We start from the raw sequence: 21,954 nt of genomic DNA, 5'->3' as shown, positions 1-21,954 counted from the left end.
TATACAAACAGCATAAAATACACAAACAAGCATTTACGAGTGTGTGTGTGTGTGTGTGTGTGTGTGTGTGTGTGTGTGTGTGTGTGTGTGTGTGTGTGTGTGTGTGTGTGTGTGTGTGTGTGTGTGTGTGTGTGTGTGTGTGCGCGCGCGCGGGCCCCCAGGGCTGGGTACTGGCAACAGTGCATTTATTTCATCATGTTTTTCTTTCTCTTCCGCTCACATAACTGATTCAGTATATATATTTTCTATCGAAGCACAGGATACATACTTCACTACACCATCATGGTATACACTAGGTATTCACTGATGAAAAGCAACATACTAGTCCTCGTCATTTGGCTCGCCTGCCAACGAAAACGGTGAAAACCCACGCGGCGGCAACTATCACTCGTTGACGGATTTGTCCATTCCCCATCCCACAAAAGCTCCACCATCGTTAAGAGTACCATGTTATACGAACTATATCTATTTTGGCCCTCACGGGAAATTTAGTCATATGACCTTTTCATTGTGTTTTCCTTTAATTATTCAAGCTGTCGCCAAGCGATTTCGTTCAGATAAGAGAAAAACCCTCCCTTGTGTAAAATGTGTATTATCTTATCATAGCCAGTTTTTGTACCGCTTTATGCATCTTCCAGTTTCATGACAATTATCCAACTACAGAAATCTGATATATAATGTATATCCTTGTGTGAAAATAAAAGGACCATGAGCGATTGTACGTTTTAAATATAATTACAGGATGTTATCAAAACAGAAGGTAAAATAAATCCACAATCCCACCCACCCACCCCGATGGAATTTCGAACGTATAGTCGACAGGCACGCAGGCCCCGCTGGTAAAAACCAGGGCGAAGCACTTCTACCTTTCTCCGAATAATCTCCCAACCAATTAACTTTCAGCAGCTTATTATTTTTTATTGTTTTCCCGCCAACTGACGAGAGGAGGACGCGCGTCAGCGCCGGCTTTGTTGTCGACATTTCCTACTGCTGCTATTGACTGGGGATGCACCCCACCCCCTTTCAATGCAAAGTACGACAACACTGCCGACTTAACGGGGTCGACTCTTTAGGTCCAAACAAGTTCTGGCACACCAGCTTTCCATCGTCACAGATTCTGCTGGAGAGAGCAAATGCATGTACAAAGACGTGTGCAGTTTCTCTCTTTCGACCACAAATGGAGGTAAAAATGCGGCTTCTTCTTTCCTTTAAAGGCAGCCAACAATATCAGATAGACAAACTGCGATATCCAAGACACAAGCCCAGTCATTCATTCAAGCCAACCACTAAAGCATATTACATCACCACTAGAAGAGGATCTGAAATAACGTCTTGAGAGAACCAGGATCTTAAAAAATGAATCTGAAGGCATTAAGATCCTAAGAAACCTTATAGAGTACTCCTCATCAACTACTTCAAGAAGAGAACAAGTAGGCTTTGAAATCTGGGTTTAATGTATCTTGGGAGTGGGCAAAAATTCGGTTCTGTGTGTGATTCACCATGATCTTAGATCACGTGTTGGACTCGTGATCGAGTTATATCCCTCCCGGAAGAGAGCTCAGAGCTCATATATGACCGATCTGTGGGTAATGCTGACCTTACACGCACACCAAACTCCCAGCCCACGAGAATTGGAGTAACGACCCGCAGCGCAATACTGAAATTATTTCAGCCCTGGGCGGGATTCGAACCCGGACCGCCGTAGTGGCAGTCGGGAACTCTACCCATTGCGCCATCGAGTCGTGTGTGTGAGTGTGTGTGTATGCGAGCGTGCGTGTCCACGTACACAAGTTCTGACAGTGAATACATTCCCTCCTTTTCCGTTATCTCAATGATCAAAATGCCAACCTGTTCTCTCCCCTAGATTTCTATCTCCTTAAAATTAGGCTTACAACGAATGGCAACGAAAAAAAAATCCCTGCATTGTTACAACTGCAAGCAAGTGATCGAAAAGGCCAACGTGGCCGCGATTTCTTGTGATTCAATCTGATGGAACACAAATTTTTCATAGATCGTTAAAATATTGCTACGCATCTCTGTAACACCGCAATCTATTTTCCCTAGCAACTCGAACGAATGGCAGTTGCAACACAAATTTTTCATACTTCGTTAAAATATCGCCACACAAATCTATAACACTGCAATCTATTTTTCTTGCTACTCGAATGCATTGTAGTTGGAACACAAACTGTGAAGGGAAGGAGAGAAGAGGGGAGGCGATGGAGGGAAAAGATAAAATATTTAACGAAATGGCAACAGGTAAATAATGTACGTTTATCATTCTGCCTCCCTCGTGAAAAATCCTGGAGAGACATGGAGGGGGAATTATAATGATGAAAAATACATGTACTATGTGGTTACCATCTGTCATCATAATAACAACACTGGTTAACATGAAAGACGCAGAATATCTACCCAGCTAACTGAATTTTTCGGTGTACTGCGCTTGCGCGCCCAGACGACACGCGTCATCTTCAAAAGTACTCGTAGGGTAATTTTCGCGTGGGATAAATTTCGCGTGGGCGTGCACATCCTCTCACTCCTCTGGACACTCTCATTCGCTCACTATCTCATCTACTTTATCGGACCGGCTTCCATGGTTGGAGCCGTAGTTTAACACTTCTGACATGCCTCCTTCTAGTGCTAAGCCATACGTCCATGAACTACTGCAAGAAATGGTAGTACCTACCTCCCGAATCTCCCTAGCAGCGCCTTGGTACTGCTGCAGTTCGTGGATGACCTTATTTGAGTCTTTCAGGACCTGACCAACGTCCTGGTAGAGCAGCGCCTCCTCCGCGCTGGGTGAAGCGTCTTCACGAAAAGAGAAAACATTCATTAGTGAAAACTAAACCAATCAGTCACAACAAGTCTCTGTACCCAGAGAGAGAATGAAAGAGAGCAATAATACATATAGCAAAGGTAATAAAAGAAATTTTGGTTATGAGAAGACCCATTACCCTGATCTACTTCATAACTAAAGAAAATTGTTCCTGGCAGGGTGCCGGTATAGTATGTGGCCCTACTTGAATGTGTCCTACCTCTGGAAAATTTTGAAACAAAGTTAGGTTAGGTAAGGTTGGCTTAGTTTAGGTTAGGTACCTAACTTAACCTAATTGTAAAGGTAGGCCACATATTATACAAAAGAAATTTTTTCGTATGCCACATATTATACCGGCACCCCTGGCAGTCCTTTACTTTGGTTTAATAGTATTTATACAAAAAGATGGTTGCGGGTCATAACTTACTCTCAAAGTCGAGGAAGACGTCGTACTTCTCGTGTGAGCAGCAGGTACTGTCGTCCCGTGCCAGCAGCCGCAGAAGATTGCCCATCGCACATCACCTGCAGGAAGCGAGAAAAAACAGTTTTAGACCTCTTCACTCCTGTCTCCGAGCGACGAGGAAGATCGCTCCAAGTCACTTAACATGAAGACATACTTCGGATATTTGTTTTCCCCTGGTTCATGCCAGACCGTTAACTAGAAGCGGGATAGTCTCGGAACAAATCGAAGTCACGATAGATCGATGGAGTTGACGCGTTGTACCCGGCCTGCCACTCACCAGGACAAAACCGTCAAGCATTAAGTAACCAAAACGTCTCATATGCATAACTGCACCAGAAGAATTAAGACCATCTCGGCTGGTCCTTTCAACTCAACAATCTCCTTTTAAAATATGTTTTTAGTTTAGAAGGAAAAGTGACCAGTTACAAGCGAGTTCATGGTGCCTCGCTGTACTGCCTTCGACCCAAGTGGCGGGCAAGGGAAACCCTTCGTGTACGAATGTCAATTTCTGACAAAATGTCAAAGGAAACGACCAAATGTGAGAAGGAAGCATTTCTTTATTCTTTGTACGACTTTTCGTTCGTTGGGAGAACTTTATCAAATACAGAGCAACGTTTTTTTTTGTGTGTGTGTTGGTGTTTCCTGTGAAACGACCACGTGGATAAGAGGCACAAGGGTCTTAATTGTGTAAGGTGTGTGTCTTGACTCGACCACTTCCCCTTTTAAAGGAGAAACGAACTTTTGTGTTTGTGTGTGTGTGTGTGTGTGTAATTCACCACGGTCTTGCATCAGAGCTCATATATAGCCTAATCTGTGGGTAATGCTGTGACCTTATACACACACACGCACACAACTCCTTGCCCGCCAGAGTTGGAGTCTTGTGTGTGCGTCAAATGTCATCATCGCCAAGGGCATACTGTACAATTTGATCGATGGAGAGGTGCTCAGAGGTGTGACCTCATCCGCTGCATATCGCACCAGTCACGTGAGGACCGCGGTGGGTAGTCACGTGATCCCTAGCCTCGACTCGGGTACACCGCGGGTGAGGGAGGGTGGATGGGTCTGGTGAGAGCGCTTTGTAGGCGTATGTATCTTTTTTCTTTTTGGCTGGTCTTCCACGTGGCAGTCCGGAACTGTTCACACATGACCTCAATAAGCTGTGTCAAAATATTAATACATAAGCCCCACTCTAACTTCGAAGATGATGACGCTATTCTAAATGACGATAATGGTGAAGAAAGCCAAGGAAATGATACAAAATACGTTTTCGATACATGTCTTTCGCACACGGAACTTGACATTGACAAACGTCATCATCATCATCAACGAGTCTGTTGATGCCAATCAACGAGCAAGCACACATACACAATCGTAAAATTACTCAATAAGAATAATCTTGATCAGTTTTGTCTTCTATTATCCTTTCGCTGTTACGTGCATCAAATCTCTCCTTTGCCATCTATATGGTCTTGTACCCAAGTATAGAAACGTTGGAAAATACACGATATCAACAACTCAGCCAGCCATATTGCAATCACCACAAAAAATTCCCATTAAATCACCACAACACTTCTACTCAATCCCATTATTCTATCAAATTTCCAATTCAATAAGCATAAACTGATATATTTTTTCTATGGCTACCTTCCGTACCGGGTTGTACTTGCTCTTTTATTCCGGCTACTGTCAAGTGATTTCATTCAGCTGCACCTGAATCATTCGCACAGATGGGGTTGCTACAGTTTAGTCACATAAAGACTCGCTTTGGCAATGAAGAACGTTCCCTCAACTTAATATAATAGTCTTTCGTTTGCCTGAATAAATGGTGAAACCAGAAATGACGGTTATTTTCCCAACTTGATATAAACGGTGACAAGCTCGCGGATGGATCGAAACTGATTAACCCTTAAGATGAAGAATTTTCGCAACGCTGAATGAATCTGGTGCAATACCATTTTGAGATTTTGTAATACACAGATTTTACTCGGTCAACGTAAGGCAGTTACGAAATATAAACACACGCATAAGTTAAACGCTACAAAAAGCGTACATTCTATTATTTGCGTCCGCTGGTGAATACAACAAACAAACGACCATGGGTGAGGGATGAGTTCCGTTGACCTTTCCCCTTACCCTTCTCCCCTCCCTCCCCCTCACTTAACCCAGTATCGTTAAAATTACTTAATTTCAACTTGTGCTCATCTGTAAGGTAAGGCAAGTAAAGGTGACCATGCGATAAGTTTATAAGATGATGAAGAAATATTTGTTGTTTTGTATACCCGTAATAAAAGTAGCACAATTTGTTTACATAAGCACTGGCATTTCCCGCGTGAGCGCGCGTCAGCGGATCTTGTTACAACCGTCGTCTCCTGAGTAAGCATTTCAGAAGAAAGTCTTTCACCCCAAGGAAAATATTTGGCAACGAATGTACATCATATCTTTCATGACATTACGAGTGTCACAAAAACACCAAGGAATGTATATAATTACTGGTGAATGGATACCGATGACTTACTTGATTTTTTTTTCTGAACTGCCCAAGGTCTTGCAACCGTCCTCCATGAAAGAATGTCAGTTTTATTTACATTATAACTTCTATATTTTGAGTGCTTCACAGAATACCAAGAAGTTTTCTTGAAAGAGACCGTTATCAAACTCCATGTTTTCCTTCTAAATATGTATTCAGTTCAACATTATTAATCTCCATTTATTTTTCGACTTAACTACATCTCAGACCTCATTATGAGGTTTTTAAGAACTCAATATTATCAAACAAATGGAAATACAATACTGGTCTTTCTACTTTAAAACATATATACCCTAATACCTCGTTCACACACACATGTATATATTATACATGGTTGTGTATGTCCGTGATATAAGATGTCCTAATTATTATACCTCTCGTTGCTCAGCCCTTATTAAAATTATATACAGTACTTATAACATGATTAGATGTGAACAAAACAGCCGTGGCCACTGTAGCTATATTATATTTCCACGGTTCTTTTGCATCATGGATAGGTTGGAATAATACAAATGAGGAAAGTTCCACGTTTGCTCGAGCGTTGTATTGGTACAAGGCACTAAAATGTCGCAATAAATGCCAATACGATGACTGGCAGATGCATTTTTTCCAATTACATTATCTAAAACCCTTATAATACCAACATAAGCTAGCAAAACATCGAACAATTACATAATGCTCCGAATGACCAAAGCCATGAGCGCTTCGCATCACGCCATCACTATTACGCCGACGATAGGCAGGGACTGGCAGAATACTCCATCCCAGACCCCAGCACTGCCGGTCCACTCGTCCATTCTCTCACCACATTGTCCAAATCCTCCAGCAAGACAACACCAGTGACGAACTTACACTGCCACTGAAAACCGTTGTTCATTGCATAGGTCTTGTCAAGAATGTGATTATTTATTCTTTAATAATATTAACCTCGTTGAAGTAGTTCGATTCTATTCAGGTTAGAGACACTTGTGATTTGTAGGGTCTACAGATCAGTAGCCATGGAAGGCAATGTCTGACTTGAGCCCAAAGATAACTCTGAGCTCATAAGGCGTAATGAAAACATACATATTAATAACAATGAAAATAACATCTTAATAAATAATAAAACAAGTAATCACAATAAGTTTATTATTTTACACCATCATACATGGCAAAAATAAATTTAGTTAATGAAATGCTCATAAAAAAAGTCCTAGCAGAAAAAATCTGGCTACGTATCTATGTAGATAAAACCATTCTCGAATAATTCTATAATATATCTATATGTTTGTTTATTCATTTCATCCTAGATACGACTCTGTGTTTGTGGGTGAAACGTATTGCATCAGATTAGTGTAGATAAGGACCTCGGCCGTTACGAAATCTCTATGACACCATTCTGCATGGCATGCTTCTCTTCAGTAGCAAAATAAAATTATCTGGCTCTCAGTATAGCAGCTTTTACAAGTTGCGCCACAATTGCAGAAAAGCCTTTGTGTATAAACGGCCCCCCAGTCGTCTTGCATGCCTGGGCCAAGATAGGACATGGGGGGGGGGGTCAGGGGGGACGGAGGCGGGCAGACCGATGGGGCCCCCCGGGCGAGTCAAATGTCGAACGCCTCCCAAATCTTTCATCAACGTCTGCTCTGTCGATCGTTGCCCACACTCCTCCACCACTCCATTCCCTCTTTAGAGACTCCATCCGTCTCATTCACCTGTACAAACACTGCCCCACTCCATCCTACTTCAAACTATATTTCTTGTCCATTGTACTGTATACTTAATCAAGACCTTTCCTGCCCAATTCCTCCGTTATTCCTCGTTTCCTTCCAACATCTTTTCTCTCTTTTCTACATATGCTCTTATCAAATTTCGCCTTTTTCTTTCACTTTTTATTCAAAGATACTGTCATATGCACGTAATTAAAAATAGATCTCTACTAAATTAAGTGGAAATTTTCGTTTCCCGTGACACGTAAACCATTACATAATTCCGAGCGTGTGCGCGTGCGTGGTATACTCATTAAAAAAATTTACTTGAGATTTTGAAAGACAAAGTACTTATACATCTACTTGAGATTTTAAAAGACAAAGTATGCTTGTAATTGGACTAAAATTATTTGAAAATTACATATTTTCAAGTACTTTTCAAGTGCATGAAAGATAAATTTTATTATCACAAATTTATAAGGCTACATACATGGTTGTACTAGTTTAGGTTGGCTGTGATATCTATCTGTATGTGGATTTCCTATACCTCTCCTTAAGAGGTATTAACCTCTTATGCAGTCAATAATTTTGTTACTTCAGCATCCCCCCTGAGGAAAAGTCACGCAACATTTTTCTAACTAATCCTCTTCCTTCTTCTCTTCCCTCTGTTCTTCCTCCTTTTCCCTCTCCAACTATTCTCCTTTATTTCCTCATATATTCTGCCAACCCAATGCGCTATTCCCAGCCACTTAACTTCAAATCCAGAAACTAAGTTCGTTTTTGTCAACTCTCACGTCTCGCTCATCTCCCTCTTGCATCCTTCCTCCTCCCCTGCCTCTTTTCTCAGTCTTCCCTTCCTCTCCCCTCGCTTAACAAAACCTTGTCGCTGCTTACAACACCTGTTTACTCAATTATTCATCTTAGATATAAATGTCTGATTTCAACGTGGGTACTACTGGATAAAACGCATTCTTGCCTTCTCCCTCCGTCCCAGATGACGAAAGAACATAAACTAGGGTAAGGAGTAACTCGTGAGAAGAAAATGAAAGCGGGTGGGCGCGTGAGGGGGTGGACGGAGGGGGAGAGGGAGGTGGAGGTTGTGGGGTGCAAACGCCGGATTTGGCAGAATAAGCCGTGCGAAGGGAAGAGAGGGAAAAAAAGTTGACAGGAAAAAAACTTTGAAGAAAAAGGACGAAAGAGGAAGAGAAGGAAGAGCAGATCTACACCTCAGAACGAATGAATTCCTGCCGGTCTATGCGCGGAAGTTCACAGGGTTTGAACGAACACGTGGCAGAATGAATGAATGAATATATATATATATATGTATATATATATATATATATATATATATATATATATATATATATATATATATATATATATACACACACACACACACTAAAAGCCCCTTTCCCCCTTATGAGGAGAATGGCCGAGTCAAAAATACCCTCTTCTTTCACATTTAAATCCAATTTAACTCTCCTCCTCCCGCCTCAGCACCACGTGGAAGAAGGGTCTTCCTTGTTTTCCTGCCTCGCCGTTCGGGGAAAAAAGGAAGATGGAAATAGACAGGGGGAATCGGTAGGAAGAGGAAGAAAAAAATAAATAAAATAAAAAAAAAACAGGAAGGGGAACGGTGGAGGAGACAATGGGGGAAGAAGTGGAGGAATATTTACAAACGGGAGTTGATAGCTTCGAATTTAATTCACTGAATTCCCGCGTCCTTATGTATCCGGCAACGAACCTCGGGCCCTCTCGCATTTCTGGGGATAACCCTGAACCGCTGTGTTGTTAAGAGTGAGGGGGATTGTCTCTGTCACCGGCTAAAGGGAAAATAAGGAAGTGGGAGGAGGAGGAGGAGGAGGAGGAAGCCGTTGGCTGTCAGCTCTCCTCGTGTGAGAAATTGTGTCGGGAACCAAACTTGATCGGGGGATCTCCGCAGCCTCCGGACTGGACTGGCGAGGGGGGAGAGGATCCTATTCGATGTCTATGACGCACATGAAAAGAGGGGGGAGAGGAAGATGAAGAATCGTAAAAAAAAAAAAAAAAAAATTATTCGGCTATAACCAGCGCTTTTATCATTGAAAGAAATATCGCGCTGGAGATGAAACTTTGGAGGTAGTAAATGAGTTTTAAATTGGATGCAACAGAAGTTATTTTAGTATAGAATGATTCGTCTTCACTTATTAAAATGTAGCATGACTCTGGTCCGCAGGGGTGCCACTGAAGTCCCTAAAATAGTGACTGCATACAACTTATGCAGCTAATACTCCATACGGGGAGTCCTGAAAATGGCAGAAAAATGCCCCCATCATGAGGTAGATGGCACTGACCTCCTACTGTATTGCAAAAGAAAACGGATGGAAAAGAAAGGCAGGGACGATGAGGGGAATATATATATATATATATATATAATATATATATATATATATATATATATTAGGCTGGTTGAGGCAAACTGATTTAGAAATTAATGTTGGGCGCCAATAATGATAGCTCGCTTTAAGTGCGAGAAAAAGGGGGAGGGACGGTGAGGGAGGTGACGACTGTGGGTTTCAAGTCGTGTTCAAACTTGGTCTGCTTGCGGGGAAGGGGTGAGAAACCAAAGAGCAGCTATCTGAATCTTCGGCGTTCATCCACCCTTTATATACACGGGCAGGTCATGACCCATGTTCCCTTTTGGCATGATGTCAAGTGTGATGAGTGGGAAGTCGGAGGCAGAACGCTCTTACGCCGGTGACACGAAGACAGAAGGTATGTTTTCCTCAATGAATCCAGTGTTCATCATCACGTGGCTGGCCGAGGTACAGGTTAGTCATCGCTGGCCGATGCTGGTACTGCATGTGTGTCCTCAAGGAGGCTTTGTCCCACCCGTGGGCCTCAAGGAAGTTTTGGGTCGAGTCAGCGGCCGAGGGGCGCGAGCGTGTCCCATGGGACCAATTGCGGGTCAGTGAGGTCGTGGGACGGAACAGAGGGATGAGGATGGGAGAAGTGAGGACTACTCCCTAACACACACACACACACACACACAGAGGTCCTCCACCTAGGGTCCAAACGCCTTTGGAGGGCCCAGTGTCCCAAATGAGCCCACAGTCTACGAACTTGTGGTTGTTAGCAGATGTTTAGCGATTAAATTCAGTGTTTAAATTATTTCTCTGATGCTAAGGAATCGCAATACAGAGGTATGGGTCACACGACAAAACATATTGAGAACCCCTCAAAAGATCCGTGAAAAATGTGGTATGACAGGAAAACAGAATTTTTTGAAAATATAGGGAGGAGGTGGAGACTTGAGGGCGAGAGGCAAGAGAGGAGACTTGGGGGGGGGGGCAGGAGAACAAATGGAAGAAGAGAAAGTTGTTATCAATCATTTGTTGCTTGGAGTTTCTCGAACTAGGAAAAAAAAAAAAAAAACGGACGCATGACAATCGGCAGGGTTGCAAGAATATCCAGTCACTCCATTTTCTTCCACAAAACATTTCAGTTATATCTATATATCAACGGTTTATAAGATATGAAATTACAGGAATAAAAGGAGTACGTGGTTATCTTGTCGATATAGTCATTTCCAGTCACTATTTTTTGTTACCAAAGTAAACGATTCGTCTATAAAATGCTCTTGAAATAACTGGTGCCAAATGTCACTGACAGTGATAAGTATTGACCGTTGATCTGACATGGCACGCAAATACCAACGTCCACTGATGTGATGTGTGCACTCACAGTTTCTTGACGTCTGATGAAGGTAACGAAAAAACTATACCTCGCTGTACCGCCGCCAGGTCACGGCGCAAACTTTGGCGATATCAGATAACCTCAGAGGACTTTGTAAACTTTTGTCCCCTTTTCATACCTGAAAGTCTTCGAGGAACATCCCTCAAACCAAAGGTGTCGTTTTCAATCTCGAAGAACCACTCGCAGATTCGCCCCAAGAGAGGAGGGGGTAGCTTTAAAAGACGATAAGGGAGTTGTAATTCAGGGGGTATCCTTCCTGCATTAAAACAGCAAATCCTGACCCAAAGACAACTCGAAGTCACTCTTCAAGAAACTGCGCGTTTCGAGCCACCTTACAGTAACTCCGAGCGATGTTTCACTGACGAACTGGGATGGGACAGGATAAACCCTATCAACACTGTGACGCAATTTTTGTATCTGGTTAAGGCTGAAGGCAGAGGACTAGTGGACTACGTTCGTGAGAGGCAGACTCTTGGGTTGTTTTTGACGGAAGGTCTTGTGCGGATGCAATGCACTCTACTCAGCCAAAGTACAACACATTAATAGTGGTGAGTCAACGTATTGGCGTAGTGTTTACATCGTGAAGATACTAAAGTAACTAGCGAATGAATCTTGTGGGTCGCACACAAAAATAAATGTCACTGGAAATAGAAGAAACTGGCAACCCTGACAGCCTTGGTTTGGTGGAATACAAAATGCAAACAACCGGAGAGCAAACAGATAACATCTTCTCAAACTTAAGAATCCACAATGTGGAGTTGGACACCTCTTGATATCAAAGTGGAATTTTCATCCTCTTTACACTTTCCCACTATTTATGAGTCGAACTCTCAAAAGAAACTTGAAAAAATATTACCCATATAAGAAATTGACTGAGAATCTGCGCATTCTTCATTCTCTTATTTCCTTATCAATATTTCGTTTATATCTTATTAATTTTCTTTCACCCTTCTCAGCGAGGAAAGGTGGGTGAATCACCTCCACAAACGCATTCATGATGATGAATCAAGGTGTGCAATCTGATGATTCACACTTCAGAGTAATACGAAGAAGCTCGCTGCTAAATACCAGCACGTCAACCAGCGCCACAGTGTGTTTTACTGTGTATCAGGTTAACTGATCTGCACCTGTACAGCTACTGGGACTACAGTGCACGGTCTCATTATCTAACCGTTTACGAAACGCCACCACAGAACCAAGTCTCCGGTGTCGACTTAAAGTGTGTGGGGGTGGGGGGGGGGATGAGAGGGCTACAGCCGGGGCCAACATGGTCCAGCCCTGATTTCCAAAGCTTGCTGATATGGTCATCCACCAGTCTCAAAATACCCTTAAAAAGAATTACATAAAAAGTGTATGTGTGTTTTGAACAGACTCCAATAAACATTCCTCTGCTAAAACGGCTCGCTTCGTTTACCACCAATACGTTATTAGATGAGGGAGATCATGGCCACTCCCGATCTGAATACGAGCCTGCTAGGGCCGCCCTATCCAACCCTAATTCACTCCTGCAATTCTCACCTATAAAGAGAAAAATCACCAGCTACATCAAAAGCATGGAGCAGGAAAAGTTCGGAAAAAAAAACTAGGAAATGCAGGCAAACACCTCCAGGGAACTCCTTGCCCTGGGAGTACTTCCTATCGCCTTGGACACAAACGTCCTGTAAAATCCGTTGGCGAGAAAACCTTGAGGCAGAGCAAGGCCGAGGTAGCGTTTTGTTCCTAGATCTTCATCAGACGAGATGTTTCCTGTTCAGCCTATGATAAATGATAACAAGGAAAGCAACTTGGACGAATGTCAACTATAATACTAATAACAACAAATAAAAACAATAATAAGAATGGTAATAAAAATAATAAAAATGGTGGGCATGACGCATTAAACGATAAACTATTATCGGATGAGGTAACAGGCATGACACAACGCAGACTTGGTACACAACGTATTCTCCGACGGTCAAGACCGTGTTTACAATCGACTGGCACTATAGTCAGAAGAAAAAAACCAAAAGTAGGTCACTCTTCTGAAAAGGTTGTTTTGGGGAGCTGATCAATGCAAAGGGAATGTGTGTGCGGGGGGGGGGTTATTTTGGGAGCGGGGTCCATGATCCTGTGAAGCTGCATGTGGGGAGGAGGGTGATGTGGGAAGTATATATAGTTATGGGGGTGCTAAATTGTATAATGGGGAAGGGGAATGACCTGTAACGAGGAGGGGGAGGGGAGCAAGTGGAAGTTGTGTAGGGGAAGAGCTGAGACGACATATGAGAAAACGGGTGCGTTGCCGGTAGAGGACCCCCCTCCCCCTCCCTAGATAACCCTCCACCCTAAAATATCGACAATTCGTCAAAATAGCTCTTAATCCTTCCGAGTTCTTTAAAGTGTTTCCCTGAAAGCTAAATGAAATTCTTTGGCGGCAGAATGAAAATATAAAAGACAGTAAGATGCTGACACAAGACCGTTGACATACTTGGCTGCGTCAAGGTAGTGAGGTAAACAGAGAAGAGTTGGAGTTTTTATTCTCTAACAGTTAGCCCATACCTTCCAACTATTCCATCCTCCATTATGATAAAATCCAGCAAGAGGTGCATGCCATACCAAAAATAGGTCCAGCCCGCCATGATACTGTTGGCGTGTAACGAACACGCCACTCTTCCATGGTGAAACACATTCAAACTGAGCATCACAGCTTCACTGTATCAACACACCGTTTCCGCTGCACAGAAAACTTTTCAACCAGTTCATGGTTACGAATCCGCTCCCATTACTTTTTTTTTCTCTGGCAGAGTATCTATATTTGCTGTCTCGCTACGCAGTACCAAGTAAATAGAGAAATAAAAATAACATCGGCCCGGCTAAACTAAATGTAGGGTTTTCAAGCCATGACGAAAAAGGCAAATTAATTCGTCATTGAGAACAACAAGGTAAATTCAAATTAAATAATCATAAAGTACAACAAAATTAAATAATAACAATAAAATGAAATAAAGTAAAACAAAATAATAGATACATAACCAAAGTATGTTAACCTACGACACCGAGGTTAGAATATTCGAACAGCAAAATTGTCACTCAGGGAAGCAGTTAATTCAGATAAACTATACTACCCATCGTTAACAAGGAGGTAGATGAATAGCATAACCGAAGCAAAATAACGTAACGGTGAGGAGGCACGAAACCTACAACATTTGTTCCCGTGAGAGGATACCGATTGCACAAGTCCAGTCAATATAAGGTAATATTTCTCGACAAGGGGTCAGCGGACCCCACGTGGTCCGCAGAACGGGAAATTCAACATGTGAACTTTTCCATTTCTATATACATATTTTTGTGTATTGTTAGAACAATTAAAACAATCTGATAACAAACACCAATTTATGTGAAAATAAAACATTTTATTAACAATTCTTACATACAAATGTAAAAATACTATATCCTATCTAATCCCGTATCAAGGTGTCCCCTGAATACAAGTCGATGTGTAACCAGACCACAAAGCTTCAAAAGATTGAGAAATAATATCTTATGGGACTTTAAGTAGTATCCATACGGCCCAAAGTCACGCAGTATCATTCTATGATTAGAGAATAATCCTGGTCATCTCTATTAAGGGTCAGTATGGTCGAAAATATTTGAATGTCACTAAATGTTTTCCAAGGCAGCCGCAAGCCTCAACGACCACACTCATGCACTCTTACCCACAATACCCACTCATCGAGAGAGGCTTTTACCCGGACGTGAGTTAATAGCAGTCACATTTCCTGACACCGCCACAACCATTCTGTTCAGAATGATTGGCCTTCCGACAATGATTTTCCGGGCATTGTGAAGCGCTACGGAACAAGTGACTATCACCATGATCATCATTGATTACATACGACAATGTGTCGCTTTACTCACACGCCGGCACCAATCCCAACGGTTTCTCCTAGCAAGATCCCCAATTTCAAACAACTCAGCAAGAGTGGTCATAAATGAAATGCTTACGCATTATATATATATATATATATATATATATATATATATATATATTCCCAACGCTTTCGTGTAATTCACATTTCAAACAACTCAGCAAGAGTGGTCATAAATGAAATGCTTACGCATTTATTTATATATATATATATATATATATATATATATATATATATATATATATATACACATATATATATATATATATATTATATACATACAAACATAAATATACCAAGGCTTTTTCCCCCTTACAAGGGAGGTAGCCAAAAAAGGAAAAGGCATAAAATCATTTCCACCCATTTCATCCATGAATACACTCCACACCTCTCCATCCTCCCTCTTATTTGAGCACCTCCTGGATGACGGGTTATCCCTGCACCTTGTCCATTGCCCTGGGTCAGAAGCAGTGTCGCAAGACACAGCACATCCACAGCAAGGCCGCTTCATTTAATCGGCGACCCCCCCCTCTCCGTCCCCCCATTGCATAAAGGAGAGGATGGGGAGAAATCCCTTCGGGCTGCGTCAAATTTTGCTCACACATACTACCTAACCCCCCCATCCCACCTCATGCAATCACATCATCATCCATATACAACCATTCTCCATTCACCCCTGTATTCTGTCATCTCCCGTCCTTCCTCAACAGACTTTCCCCTCTTCACCAAAGCCCCCTTCACCCCATCCATCCACCTCATCCTGGGACGCCCCCTCATGTTCTCTCCCTCCACATCTGCCTTCCATACCTCTTTTACTAGTCTTTCTTCACTCATTCTTTCCATGTGTCCAAACCATCCTAATATTCTTTCATCAACCCTATCTCCCAGCTCCTTTTCCATCCCTGTTCTCCTCCTCACCTCCTCATTTCTCACTCTATCTAGCCTAGTAACCCCCATCATACTTCTCAGACACCTCATCTCAAACACATTCAAACTCCTTCTCTCTTCTTCTCTTATGTTCCATGTTTCTGCCCCATACAGTGCTGTTGGCACAATCACTCCTTCATACAGTCTCCTTTTAGCATCCATTCGCAAATGTCTATTCCTCATTACACTCTTTAATCCACCAAGGCATTTATTCGCTTTTCTCAATCTACATTCTACCTCCACCTTCACTCCACCTTTCCCTGCCACATTTGCACCCACGTATCTAAAACTATCCACTTCCTCCAGTCGCTCTCCCTTATAATGCTCACTTCCAGTCTACTGCCACTTTCACACCTTGTACATCTCATCACCTTACTTTTACCCACATTTATCTTTAGCTTTCTTCTATTACACACTCTCCCAAACTCTGTCACCAACTTCCTCAATCCCTCCTCCGATCCTGTTACAAGCGCAGTGTCGTCCGCAAACAACAGCTGGCTCACCTCCCACTTTTCTCCATTTTCTTTAACCATCTCCAATCCCTTGCCCACTACCCTTGCATTTACCTCTCGCACCACCCCATCCATGTATAAGTTGAACAGCCAGGGCGACATAGCGCATCCTTGACGAAGTCCCACCTTTACCTCGAAATACTCACTCTCTCCATTTCCAATCTTGACACAAGCTCTACTACTCTCATAAAAACTCTTGACAGCTCCTAGAAGCTTTCCTCCTATCCCGTATATCTGCATAACCTCTCACAGTGCCTTCCTGTCTACCCTATCATAAGCCTTTTCCAGATCCATAAAAGCCCAAAAAACATCCTTCCCCTTTCCTATAGCTTTCTCACATATCTGTCTTACCACAAAGATCTGATCTACACAACCTCTACCTGTCCTAAATCCACACTGTTCCTCACCAATTACTCCTTCTGTTCCTCTCCTACTCCTCTCAATCAAGATCCTCCCATAAGCCTTCCCTACTACACTTAACAAGCTAATCCCTCTGAAACTACTACATTCACACTTGTCCCCTTTTCTCTTGTAAAGAGGAACTATACAGGCACTCCTCCAGTCCTCTGGCACTCTACCTTCTCTCCAGCAAACATTAAATAACCTCACCAGCCAGTCCACCATCACTGTACCTCCCTTTTTCAGACATTCTGCATGGCATCCATCCAGACTAGGTGCCTTACCTGCTTTCATCATCTTAACAACTGCCTTCACCTCATCCTTCCTTATTTCTTCTCCATTCTCCTCACTCATCACTCTCATTTTCTTCGCATTTCCCACTGCAGCTATCTTTCCCTCCCTATCCTCCTTCACATTTAGCAACTCCCTAAAATATTCTGCTCATCTTCGCCTTACTGCCTTCTCTTCCATTATCATCTCTCCATCTGCACCTTTTAACTTTTCTTCTCTACTTGATTCGCCTCCTCTTCCTCTCTTAATTTCTTTCCAAAACATCTTTTTATTACTTTCAAAATTTTCTGTCATACTCTTACCCCATTTCACATCTGCTCTCCTCATACATAAATTTGTGTATTTCGGCAGTAATTTATTTTCTAATGAATGTAGTGTTAAATGCGACGGAAATCCCGGCGTTGATGATCTTTTCCTGAAGACTTTCAATTCTTCGAAAGGGGCGTTTCTCACCCTTACTTAAGGAATACAGGAATTCTCCGAAAGTGTAGGGCATGGAGAGGAATAAAGTCGATTCGGTTATTTACTAGCAAGAATTACGAAACGCCCTGCTACACACACACACACATATATACAGTATAAGGATTACAAAGGCGGAGCATGCCGACAGGAGACCTTTTGGTCCATATCTAGGTCGGATGCGAAAAAAATCATACATAAATACATACATATACCAAGGCTTTCTAAACACATCACCATTATTGAGACTCCCAATACCACTACATTGAAGTTTCTCCCTAAACCCACTATACATACATACATATACCAAGGCTTTTTCCCCTTACAAGGGGGGTAGCCAAAAAGGAAAAGGCATAAAGAATCGCTCGATGGAGGCATTCGTTGGAAATTTAAACGTGGACGAGCCGAGGATTCGAACCCAGCTAACCCGTAACAAAGTTACAGTGACTTAAACCAATGCGCTATCAAGAGATATAAGTTGAGTACGACTTTCTTATATTTGTATGCTCGAATTACATACACCTACACGAAATATCGTCCACGTTTCAATTTCCAACGAATGCCTCCATCGAGCGATTCTTCAGTCTCGACTGCGATGGCATGGAATTAAAAGTGATTTGTGGTTGAAAAAATATATCAATTGATCACTGGGAACCATTCAGTGTAAATGTATAATCTATCCCACGTGCACATACTAGCTAAATGCAATATCATAGCGGAGGTGGGTTGAACGCGATATTTCGTGTAGGTGTATGTAATTCGAGCATACAAATATAAGAAAGTCGTACTCAACTTATATCTCTCTTGATAGCGCATTGGTTTAAGTCACTAACTTTCTTACGGGTTAGCTGGGTTCGAATCCTCGGCTCGTCCACGTTTCAATTTCCAATGGATGCCTTCATCGAGCTATTCTTCAGTCTCGACTGCGATGGCATGGAATTAAAAGTGATTTGTGGTTGAAGAAAGATATTAATTGATCACTGGGAACCATTCAGTGTGTGTGTGTGTGTGTGTGTGTGTGTGTGTGTGTGTGTGTGTGTGTGTGTGTGTGTGTGTGTGTGTGTGTGTGTGTGTGTATACATATATATATATATACATATATATATATATATAATACATATACTGTTGAGACATTCTGACAGGTTGACGTAAGCGGAGTAGGAAACACAGGTGTCTTAGTCTTGAGTTTATTCCAGACTAGTTTCGCAGGTATGCTTTTTCAATGGAAAAAGCATACCTACGAAACTAGTCAGGAATAAACTCAAGACTAAGACTCCTGTGTTTCCTACTCCGCTTACGTCATATATACATACATACACACATACATATATATATATATATATATATATATATATATATATATATATATATATATATATTTATATATTAGATGACGTAGATGTAGTAGCACATGAGTAAAATAAAACTTAGACCCACTCTCGGAGAAAGATAAGCTGAGATACAGAGTAAACCGAATATTTCGACCACTGACTGTGATCCTCTTCAGCAGGTATATACGTAGTATAGGAAGACAAGAACATATAGAGGGAAATACTACAAAAGGGAACTAGGGAAGCCTCAAGTCACGTGTCCTTGATGGGGTCGGGCCTTTTGTTCCTTGGAGGTAAGTTTGGTTACTGCCAAGTTAATAATAGCATCTGGTGACCATTGACCTTTTGATGTGTTGAAATTAGGAAATTGTTTAATAATAATGAAAAAAAATCTTTTGAAACTACAATTTGAATGATATACTGTAGCTACATTCTTCCAATTTATTCGGCGATCTGACTTGAATGGAGGAATACAGCTGAATTTTCTAGTCCGTATTTTACAGAATTTTTATACTCCTTTATTCTTGTGGGTAGGTCACGTCCCGTTTGTCCCCAGTACACTTCGTCACAATCAAGACATGGTAATTTATACACTCCGGGGTTGTCATTCTTAGGAGTTCTGTGATGGACATTTACCACTTTTATAAAAATGCTAAATGGGTAATTGAATGTGATTTTATTTTGATTGCTGGGTAGTAATTTTGAAGAGGCATGTATCTATCTCTCTCTCTACATATATATATATATATATATATATGCATATATATATATATATATATATATATATATATATATATATATATACACACACACGTGCACTCAAGCTGACTGGACGGATTTGACATTTCAGGTTATTTGAGGTCAAGGGTCATGAGTAAGTAACAGGGGTTGTGTCTCACGTTTAGAGACAATGCCCCCCACCCCCACTGGTCCCCCTCGTCACCTACTCTAAGGTCACGGACCCCTGGATGAGAAAGAGTGCCACATAGGTCAATTCACACTATTCATCGTGTCACGTCACTGTCACGTCTCAAAATATATTCCATGTCACTAGACGAAACTGTTCATACTAAACGGATCATCGCTGTCATTGTTGTGTGTGAACTAGTTCGATTGATGGCATGGAAGAAATTATGCGGTGTGACGGTGATGCAGTGAGAAGTGTAACGGCCTTGTAAAGTCTCATCGCTCTGGATTTTTCCAGTGTCCTACACTGTAATATATATATATATATATATATATATATATATATATATATATATATATATATATATATATATATATACACATACATACAACTTCCTTTTCGTGTTTGTGTGATTTTCCCCGCGGATGTTTTGCTCGATCCGCGCTTTTCTCGCATGAGATATTTTCTTCTGTTCCCGTTTTCTTTTACCAACGTTTTGCCTTCTCCGATTGTTTTTGAGGGAGGGACCTATGGGCGAATTTTCCAGTCATTATCCTTGCTATCACGTCCACACAACGTTGCTAAGCTGTACTAAGCCATCATGGCGAGATACAAGAGATGTTTCGTTCCCAAGGGGACAGTGAGATGAACCAGCATTGGACCCACAAGGCCGAACACTCACACAAACACATCCTAGCTATTTTTAGGCTACAAATTGCTTTTGGTAAGATGGTATCATTATCACATACACACACACACACACACAAATGGTTCTATGAAACTGGGTAATTACACTAAAACACATCCACCGACCTAGACTCTCTACCCCAGCTTAAAACAAAGATATCTACCGCATCAAAGGTATTCTAAATAAATCTGCCGAGACAGCAGGACCGTTCTTTGGCCCCGAAACTTCGTCTCTCACTATGAATAGTCTCCATTCTATGAAGGAGAGATAAACATCGCAACTAAATCCTCAGGACCGCCCACTTACCCACCCACCCACTCCTTCCCCCGTCACGTCCCTCCCTCATCCTGGATGACTGTAATCTCAACCTTGGTCTGCCTGCTCCTCCCACCCCCACCCCCACCCTCCGGCCTTCTACCCCGCAATGCCATGTAGACCCTAACGGATCCGTGACAAAGACGCATCCCAAATATCCTAGGAGGCACCAATCACAAGTGTATAACAAATGCATGATACCTTACTTTCGCAATCAAGGGAATATGCATGATATGTGTAACACCCGTAAAATCATGTATCTACAAATAATATGATCGAATCCATAAAGCAAGGTATATTTAAACTACACGAGCTGAAAAAAACATGCACGTATACCCGCGCGTGTGTACTCACGCACTCCAAACGCACACACCGTAGACGTATACACACAAAATACATAATACAAGCACACATATACACAGCGTCGTTGCCTGCCAACTTCGTGGAACAGAGATCGAGCTCCAGTGAGAGTTTGAAAAGAATTACAACACTGCTGGCCACTACTCCCTCCCTTGGGCCAGATGGGATGAATATGTGTGTGTAAAGTTACATCATTACCCACCTAACAGTCTACTCAAGCTCTGAAGCTCTCGTTCAGAGGGTAACAGCTGACTCATGACGAGTTCAGCACGTGATCTAAAAGAATGTTGAAACACACACGCGAATAAATAAACAAATGCATTAGTAAATAAAAAAAAATAGCTGAGTGAAACAGTATGACTAGCTCATCATGTCCAGTTGTGACTCAGGCCTCATGCCCCTTACCCCTACTCCCCAGCCTTCCGCTTTCCCGGGGCAGGGGTGAGGGGTGGGCGTGGGGATGGGGGGGGGGGTTGATCTGGGGGTGCGGTCCGTTGCAGTTGCCATACCCCACCTGTTCCCCTCGCGTGCTCTGCGTCCCGCCGCGGTCGACGTTTACCATACCCTATTCGTCTAAATAGATATGGTTTTCCTCCCTGTTACGCAAGCATTAGTTGTCTATTATTCAG

At 42.1% G+C, this 21,954-nt stretch overlaps 1 protein-coding gene across 3 annotated transcripts in view; it reads right to left on the bottom strand.

The window, feature by feature from the left end:
• The window catches only part of LOC143026310 (CYFIP-related Rac1 interactor B), a 121,278-nt gene that overhangs the window by 30,827 nt on the left and 68,497 nt on the right, over positions 1-21,954 (bottom strand). For all 3 annotated transcript variants that reach the window (XM_076186476.1, XM_076186478.1, XM_076186477.1), the window contains exons 2-3: positions 3,246-3,340; positions 2,690-2,811 (exon numbers count right to left, since the gene is read on the bottom strand). In XM_076186476.1, the coding sequence (XP_076042591.1) occupies positions 2,690-2,811; positions 3,246-3,330 (207 nt within the window). In that variant the 5' untranslated portion in view covers positions 3,331-3,340. The remainder of the gene's footprint in view (positions 1-2,689; positions 2,812-3,245; positions 3,341-21,954) is intronic.

The sequence above is a fragment of the Oratosquilla oratoria genome, chromosome 6 (genome assembly GCF_046742065.1).
Source record: "Oratosquilla oratoria isolate Oo_2021 chromosome 6, ASM4674206v1, whole genome shotgun sequence".
NCBI classification, from domain to species: Eukaryota; Metazoa; Arthropoda; class Malacostraca; order Stomatopoda; family Squillidae; genus Oratosquilla; species Oratosquilla oratoria.
The sequence above is the reverse complement of the archived record's forward strand: the minus strand, read 5'-3'. Positions and strand labels throughout refer to the sequence as shown.